Source organism: Trachypithecus francoisi, unplaced genomic scaffold (assembly GCF_009764315.1).
Source record: "Trachypithecus francoisi isolate TF-2019V2 unplaced genomic scaffold, Tfra_2.0 Lachesis_group20, whole genome shotgun sequence".
Classification (NCBI taxonomy): Eukaryota; Metazoa; Chordata; class Mammalia; order Primates; family Cercopithecidae; genus Trachypithecus; species Trachypithecus francoisi.
In genome coordinates, this window is record NW_022681466.1 from 33,526,092 (window position 1) to 33,534,582 (window position 8,491).

General features: G+C 45.4%; 1 protein-coding gene across 1 annotated transcript in view; it reads right to left on the reverse strand.

Annotated features, from left to right (window-relative positions):
• Window positions 1-8,491, reverse strand: part of TEX14 (testis expressed 14, intercellular bridge forming factor) — a 137,570-nt gene that overhangs the window by 104,867 nt on the left and 24,212 nt on the right. The window contains exon 2 of the mRNA XM_033183661.1: window positions 803-939. Coding sequence (XP_033039552.1) covers window positions 803-938 — 136 coding nt within the window. The 5' untranslated portion in view covers window position 939. The remainder of the gene's footprint in view (window positions 1-802; window positions 940-8,491) is intronic.

An 8,491-nucleotide genomic window follows, 5' to 3' on the forward strand; every position in this document is an offset into this window, starting at 1 on the left:
ACAAACAAACAAAAAACACAAAAATTAGCCAGGCATGGTGGCTTACGCCTATAGTCCCAGCTATTTGGAAAGCTGAGGCAGGAGATTCACCTGAGCCCGTGGAGGTCGAGGATGCAATGAGCTGTGATCATGCTACTGCACTGCATTTGGCAACAGAGTGAGACTCTGTCTCAAAAACAAACAAACAAACAAAACAAAACAAACAAAAAAAACGGGTCTGGGTCCCTAGATCAGGAGCCAAACACCAGAAAAGGTTCTGTTTGTGTATGGGTTTTTGTTCGTTGGTTCTTTGGTTTGTTTCCTCAGACCAAATTCACATGGCATGTTTGTTGGTTCTTTTGAAGACTGCTTCAGCCATTGAGCTACGTCTGCCTGTATCCTTCAGCAAGAAAACCCTGGAAAAAGGGCACCAAGTGGAACTAAGGAGCAAGGAAGGGGACAGCTGTGAACACTGGTCTCCTCAGTCAACCACAGGTGTCAGAGAACTCAATGGATGGAGCAGATTTGAAGGAAAGGAATCAGACAGAATCAAAGGTGGGTGACTTCAGAGAAACTTTAGGAGCCTAGCAATAGCAGTTGGACGCGCTTGTGGTTGGTTCCCCAGCACAAAACAAAACAAAACATCCTCAAAATAAGGATTTAACACCTCTCTTGACTGCACTGCCAGAGAACATCTAATTTCTATATTTAATTTCTGGATTTCCCCAAGGACTCATTCATAGCTTTATGACATTCCTTTTTCTCTGAACGCTATTCAGAAATGTGTCCCAAGGTGCATCTGCCATCTCAACATGGTGCTTACCTTTCTTAAGAATTTTCTTCACTTTCAGATAGTTCCCTTGTTTGACATACTCATGAAGCTGAGCTTCCAGGGAGTCATTTCTTAAGGTACCAACTTGAACAGGACAGGGGAGTGGAAGAGGAACAGCCCGAGACATCCTGTTCCAAAAGAGAGCAGTATGCTTATTTTAACTGAACCAGAAATGCAAGGAAACAACTTAATTCTTTCACATTTAGAAATCTGTACAGCCACCCTCATTAATAATGAAGATTAGGGAACAATTATTGAAACTCTATGAGATTAATGTTTTTCCTCAGTGTTATCGCTGACATTAAAGAACTTCAATATACTGTTGAATATAGGAATGGTGAGAAGAGACAAGTAAAAATATATATATTTGAATATATTTTATATGGTTTGGCTCTATGTCCCCACCCAAATCTCACCTTGAATTGTAGTTCCCATAATCCCCACAAGTCATGGGAGGGACCCAGTGGGAGGTAATTTAATCATGGGGGTGGTTACCCTCATGGTGTTCTTGTGACAAGTGAGTGAGTTCTCATGAGATCTGATGGTTTTATAAGGCGTTTTTCCCTCTTTTACTCAGTACTTCTCCTTCCTGCCATCACGTGAAGAAGGACGTGTTTGCTTCCCATCTGCCATGATTGTAAGTTTCCTGAGGCCTCCCCAGCCCTGCAGAACTATGAGTCAATTCAACCTCTTTTCTTTATAAATTACTCAGTCTTGGGTATGTCTTTATTAGTAGCACAAGAACAGATGAATACAATATTTGTCACTAATTCCCAGGACTGAAAAAGTGAGGACTTCTAGGAAGTAAAATTCTAAATACACGTGTTTATTGTGTCATTAAGATAACTTGGAGAGTATTGACTTTGAAAGGTTAGAACACAAATGCAGTCATTATGTAAAGCTAGATAGTATAACATAGTGGTTTAGGTTCATAGTTCAGACTCTGAAACTGTCTTGGCTCTGTCACCTCCCTGTGTGATCTTGGAGGAATTATTTAACGTTGATAGGCCTCAATTTCTTCACCTGTAACATGGGAATAATAATAACCAGAGGGTTGCTGAAAGTTCCAGTTTCTTTTTTTGTGTATGTGACGGAGTCTCACTCTGTCATCAGGCTGGAGTGCAGTGGTGCGATCCTGGCTCACTGTAACCTCTGCCTCCTGGGTTCAAGTGATGCTCCTGCCTCAGCCTCCCAAGTAGCTGGGACTACAGGTGCGTGCCACCATGCCCAGCTAATTTTTTGTATTTTTAGTAGAGATGAGATTTGACCATGTTGGACAGGATGGTCTTGATCTCTTGACCTTGTGATCCGCCTGCCTCAGCCTCCTAAAGTGTTGGGATTACAGGCGTGAGCCACTGCGCCCGGCCTGAGAGTTTCAAAGGAGCTAATTTGTGTACAGTGCTTAGCATAGTACCTGGCACCAAACAAGTTCACTGTAGTTGTTAGCTGTTACTGTGCCTAAGACCCATGCAGAGAAATTTTAACTTTCCATACGTGGCAGCCACATCTGACCATCATTCTTACAATCAAGTGTCTGTGGTGTACTTACTGGTATGGTTTGAATGTGTCCCCCAAAATTCATATGTTGAAAACTTGATCCCCAATATGGAGGTGTTGGGAGGTAGAACCTTTAAGATGTGTTTAGGTCATGGGGGCACCACCCTCATGAATGGATTAGTGCTATTGTCATTATAAAGGAAGTAGGTCGTTATGGCAGGAGTGGGTTCCTTATAAAACGATGAGTTTGGGAGACATTTGAGGTTTCTTTCCACCTCCTTGTTCTGCGGTCCTATGATTAAACCTCTTTCTCTGCTGCAACCCAGTGTCTCACTATACTGATTTGCCACATAGGATTAGAATTTAACAGTGATCCTATGAAAAGATGCCCCTTGTGGGCATTTAACCATGGCTCAGTGACCCCTTTGTGGCAGTCCAGGTTTCCATCAGCAGCCAGAACAATCTGGTTTCACCAACCCTTTACTATAATTTTGATGAATGCATATGTTAAACATTAAAGAACTAGAGAAACTGGTACCTGAGTACAAGGTCTGGAATGCAAAAACAAACCCATTAAGACACCATCTGGCCTTTCTCAGGTCCTAAAGTCTGATCAAATAATAATAGCATTTTTACACATACACCTTGTACCAGGGAACCACTTAAGATTAAGAAACTTTCCAAGACTCTAGAGAAAGCTTTTCAGACCCTAGATCCTAGTTAAAGATTAGATATAGGCCTGGCGTGGTGGTTCACGCCTGTAATCCCAGCACTTTGGGAGGCCGAGGTGGGCGGATCACGAGGTCAGGAGATCGAGACCATCCTTGCTAACACGGTGAAACTCCGTCTCTACTAAAAATATATATAAAAAATAATTAGCTAGGCGTAGTGGCAGGCACCTGTAGTCCCAGCTACTTAGGAGGTTGAGGTAGGAGAATGGCATGAACCCGGGAGGCAGAGCTTGCAGTGAGCCATGATCGCACCACTGCACTCCAGCCTGGGAGACAGAACGAGACTCCGTCTCAAAAAAGAAAAAAAAAAAAAGATTCGATATAGATTGAATGAAACATCCCACCTTGTAGGTGCACTCCCGCATATCGGCATGGACCTTGAATATATATAACCTTTGGGGAAAAAAAAAACAAAAAAAACTTGTAACTCTTTTTTTTTTTTTTTTTTTTGAGACAGTCTCACTTTGTTGCCCAGGCTGCAGTATAGTGGCATGATCTCAGCTCACTGCAATTTCCACCTCCCAACTTCAAATGATTCTCCTGCCTCAGGCTCCCAAGTAGTTGGGATTACAGGTGCCCACCATCATTACCAGCTAATTTTTGTAGTTTTAATAGAGTCGGAGTTTCATCATGTGGGGCCAGGTGGTCTTGAACTTCTGACCTCAGGTGATCTGCCCACCTACGCCTCCCAAAGTGTTGGGATTACAGGCATGAACCACTGCGCTGGGCCAAAACTTTTAAATTTTTTAGTTGGTCTGGTGAGTTACTCTGACCTTCTCCCTGTTACCAGTTGCAGAAATAAACTCCCTTCTTTTAGTCTTTTTTTTGAGACAGTCTTGCTCTGTTGCCCAGGCTGAAGTACAGTGGTGTGATCTTGGCTTATTGCAGCCTCTGCCTCCTGGGTTCCAGTCATTCTCCTGCCTCAGCTTCTTGTGTAGCTGGGATTACAGGTGCCCGCCACCACGTCCAGCTAATTTTCTCTCTTTTTTTTTTTTTTTTGAGACAGTGTCTCGCTCTGTCGCCAGGCTGGAGTGCAGGGGCGCAATCTCAGCTCACTGCAACCTCCGCATCCTGGGTTCAAGCGATTCTCCTGCCTCAGCCTCCCGAGTAGCTAGGCCTACATGCATGCACCACAACGCCCAGCTAATTTTTGCATTTTTAGTAAAGATGGGTTCTCACCATGTTGGCCAGGATGGTCTCGATCTCTTGACCTCGTGATGCACCTGACTCAGCCTCCCAAAGTGCTGGGATTACAGGCGTAAGCCACCGCATCCGGCCGACTAATTTTTGTATTTTTAGTAGAGACAGGGTTTCACAATGTTGGCCAGGCTAGTCTCAAACTCCTGACCTCAGGTGGTCTGCCTGCCTCAGCCTCCCAAAGTGCTGGGATTACAGAAGTGAGCCACCGCACCTGGCCAATAAACTCCCTTCTTTCCCAGTCTGGATCTCATTATTGGACTGTGAGAACAAGCAGCTGGACCTCATTCTGTTCTGGGACACCCTGACATTTCAGCACCCCGAGACAAGCCCTCCTTTAAGTCAGGGGCCATGTCTGGCACCTCCCTTGTAGGCAGGGACATTGCTGACTTTAGGCGCATGAGCTGGCTTGCAGCAGAGAAATGGTTTCTGATTCTGGAAGACGTCTCTGATGACTATTCCCAAGCATAATCTATCCTCCCTTTCCCTTCTCCTGATCTGTTGGCCTCCTCAGAGGCCATGTAAACTCTTTGAGGGTCCTATTAACCCTCCCTAACCTATAGAAAGGGACCTGTTAAAGGCATTTTTCCCCACTGGAAGAATAAAGGGCACTGTTTTGGGGAAGTACTCCTGGACCCTTCAGGTTTCAGTTCAGAAACCTGGTTTTGGTTGGGCGTAATGGCGCACACCTGTAATCCTAGCACTTTGAGAGGCCGAGGAGGGTGGATCACCTGAGGTCACGAGTTTGAGACTAGCCTGGGCAACACGGCAAAATGCTGTCTCTACAAAAAACACAAAAATTGGCCGGGCAGTCAGGCACAGTGGCCCACGCCTGTAATCCTAACACTTTGGGAGGTCAAGGCGGGTGAATCACCTGAGGTCAGGAGTTCAAGACCAGCTTGACTGATATGGTGAAACCCCCATCTCTACTAAAAATACAAAAATTAGCCGGGTGTGGTGGCGGGCACCTGTAGTCCCAGCTACTCAGGAGGCTGAGACAGGACAATCGCTTGAACCTGGGAGGTGGAGGTTGCAGTGAGCTGAGATCATGCCACTGCACTCCCGCCTGGGCAACATAGCGAGACTTTGTCTCAACAAAACAAAACAAAAACAAAAGTCTGGGTGCATGGCTCACGCCTGTAATCCCAACACTTTGGGAAGGTGAGGCTGGTGGATCACAAAGTCAGGAGTTCTAGACCAGCCTGACCAACATGGTGAAACCCCATTCTACTAAAACTACAAAAATTAGCTGGGTATGGTAGTGGGCACCTGTAATCCCAGCTACTCAGGAGGCTGAGGCAGGAGAATCGTGTGAACCTGGGAGGCGGAGGTTGCAGTGAGCCGAGATCGTGCCATTGCACTCCAGCCTGGGTGACAGAGCAAGACTCCGTTTCAAAAAAAAAAAAAAATTGGCCGGGCGTGGTGGCGAGCACCTGTAGTCCCAGCTACTCAAGAGGCTGAGGCACAAGAATCACTTGAACCTGGGAGGTGGAGGTTGCAGTGAGCTGAGATCATGCCATTGCACTCCAGCCTGGGCAACTGAGCAAAACTCCATCTTTAAAAAAAAAAAAAAAAAAGGAAAAGAAATCGGGTTTTATTTAATTTTTTTAGAGGTGGGATCTTGCTATGTTGCCCAAGCTGGTCTTCAACTCCTGGCCTCAAACAATCCTCCTGCCTCAGGCTCCCAAAGTTCTGGGATTATAGGTGTGAGCCACCATGCTGGGCAAGTCTGGTTTTATTTGTATTTTTTTATTATTATTTTTTAAAAATAGAGATTAGGTCTCACTATGTTGCCCAGGCTGATCTCGAACTCCTGGGCTCAAGTGATCTCCTACCTCAGCCTCCCAAAGTGCTAGAATTACAGTCATGAGCCACCACACTGGGCCCAAATCTGGTTTTAAGAATTCTGATTTGTGAAGGCTTGTGCTTGTTCTTGTCTGTGTGTCGGGGGTGGAATCCTGAAGGAATCATAGCAGAAGCTCAGCAGGCCTCACTTAGAGGGAACCTCTTGTCTGTTTTGCCACGTTAAAACTCAGATACTGAGGGGAGTAACTGGTGTTTGTGTCTTTGTCGTGTGTATAATTTCGTCTGGGCAATACGGGAAATGCTTTTTTTTTTTTTTTTTTTTTTTTGAGACAGAGTCTTGCTCTGTCACCCAAGTTAGAGTGCAGTTGTACTATCTCGGCTCACTGCAGCCTCTGCCTCCCGGGTTCAAGCAATTGAAACAGCCTTTGCAAAATTATGACTGATATAGTGAAAGAGATCTAACTTAACTGACTCCATCTTGCTTCTAACTTCCAAGCTGTCCTTGTTCATTCCTGGGTGTAGACTGAACTAACTTTGGGAGAAACTTGGTTTACAGTTTATAGTTTAAACAAAGACAATAACAGCCTTTTCCCAAAGCAGACCTCCTTCTTGTCTGGGGACTAGATTGCCTTTGTAGGACTAACATTAGCCACAAGATTAGAAATTATGGTTTAGGAGTCATGCAGCTGGATGCTACAAGATTCTGACCCTTCCTAAACTGCTCCTAAAATCAATGCTTGATATATTTTGCAGACCTTGCACTTCAGCTCGCACCACCCAGATCAATAAACTGGCTCATCTGATCTTGTGGTCCCCACCCAGGAACTGACTCAGCACAAGAAGACAGCTTTGACTCCCTATGATTTCTTCCCTGACCAATTAGCACTCCTGGCTCACTGGCTTCCCTTCACCCACCAAGTTATCCTTAAAAACTTTGTTCCTCGAATGCTGATTTGAGTAATAATAAAACTCCGGTCTCCCTCACAACTGGCTCTGCGTGAATTACTCTTTCTCTATTGCAATTCCCTTGTCTTTTTTTTTTTTTTTTTTTTTTTTTTTGAGGCGGGGTCTCGCTCTGTCGCCCGGACTGGAGTGCAGTGGCCAGATCTCAGCTCACTGCAAGCTCCGCCTCCCGGGTTTACGCCATTCTCCTGCCTCAGCCTCCCGAGTAGCTGGGACTACAGGCGCCCGCCACCTCGCCCGGCTAGTTTTTATATTTTTAGTAGAGATGGGGTTTCACCGTGTTAGCCAGGATGGTCTCGATCTCCTGACCTCGTGATCCGCCCATCTCGGCCTCCCAAAGTGCTGGGATTACAGGCTTGATCCCTTGTCTTGATGAATTGGCTCTGTCTAGGCAGCAGGCAAGGTGAACCCCTTGGGTGGTTACACTATTCTCATGCCTCAGTCTCCCAAGTAGCTGGGATTACAGCATGCACCACCTGTACCTCCTGGTGTGTACCAGCTGTGTACCAGCGGTTTTTTTTTTTTTTTTTTTGGAGACGAGTCTCACTCTGTCACCTGGGCTGGAAGTGCAGTAGTGCGATCTTGGCTCACTGCAACCTCTGCCTCCTGGGTTCAAGCGATTCTCCTGCTTCAGCCTCCCGAGTAGCTGGGATTACAGATGTGCACCAACATGCCTGGCTAATTTTTTGTATTTTCAGTAGAGACAGGGTTTCATCATGTTGGCCACGCTGGTCTCGAATTCCTGACTTCAAGTGAGCCACCCGCCTCGGCCTCCCAAAGTGCTGGGATTGCAGGCTTGAACCACCCTCAGCAATTCATCCCATCAGAAAAAAAGGCTGGGTAAATTTATCTGCACAGAAAAACTGAACTACAAGGGATGAGGTACTTAACTTCCCACCTGAAAACCCAGGAATTTTTTTTTTCTTTCTTCATTGAGATTGGGTCTCTGTCGCTCATACACGAGTGCAGTGGCACGATATTAGCTCATTAAAGTCTCCCTCTGGGATCAAATAATTTTCCCATTGCAGTATCCTGAGGAGCTAGCACCGGCGCACACCACCACCCAAGAAACTAGCTTATTTTTCCACTTTTCATAGAAAGAGTACTACAAGAAAAATGAAAACAAAACACACATAACACCACACATAGTTATCTTTTAAACTAGTAGACTAAGGGTAAAGCACCAACACAACCCCCATTTTTATACAACCGAGTTGCTCACATTTGGGGAGATTGCAGGAGTTAGCATATAAGGAGAACAATGCACCACAGGGAAACCCCTATCAAGTATCTATGAAGTTAATGTTTACTCCTCGCTACCTCACCATCGTCCTCAACACACTACTTAGTCATGGCAAATTGTATTGTGAGTTGGTTTTAGGCATCGCTTCAAAACTACCACTTCTTCGTATGACACATCTCAGACTACATCTTCTTTGATATTCGCTAGAAAAATTCTTCCGCGCGAAGAACGCACTAGAACCGG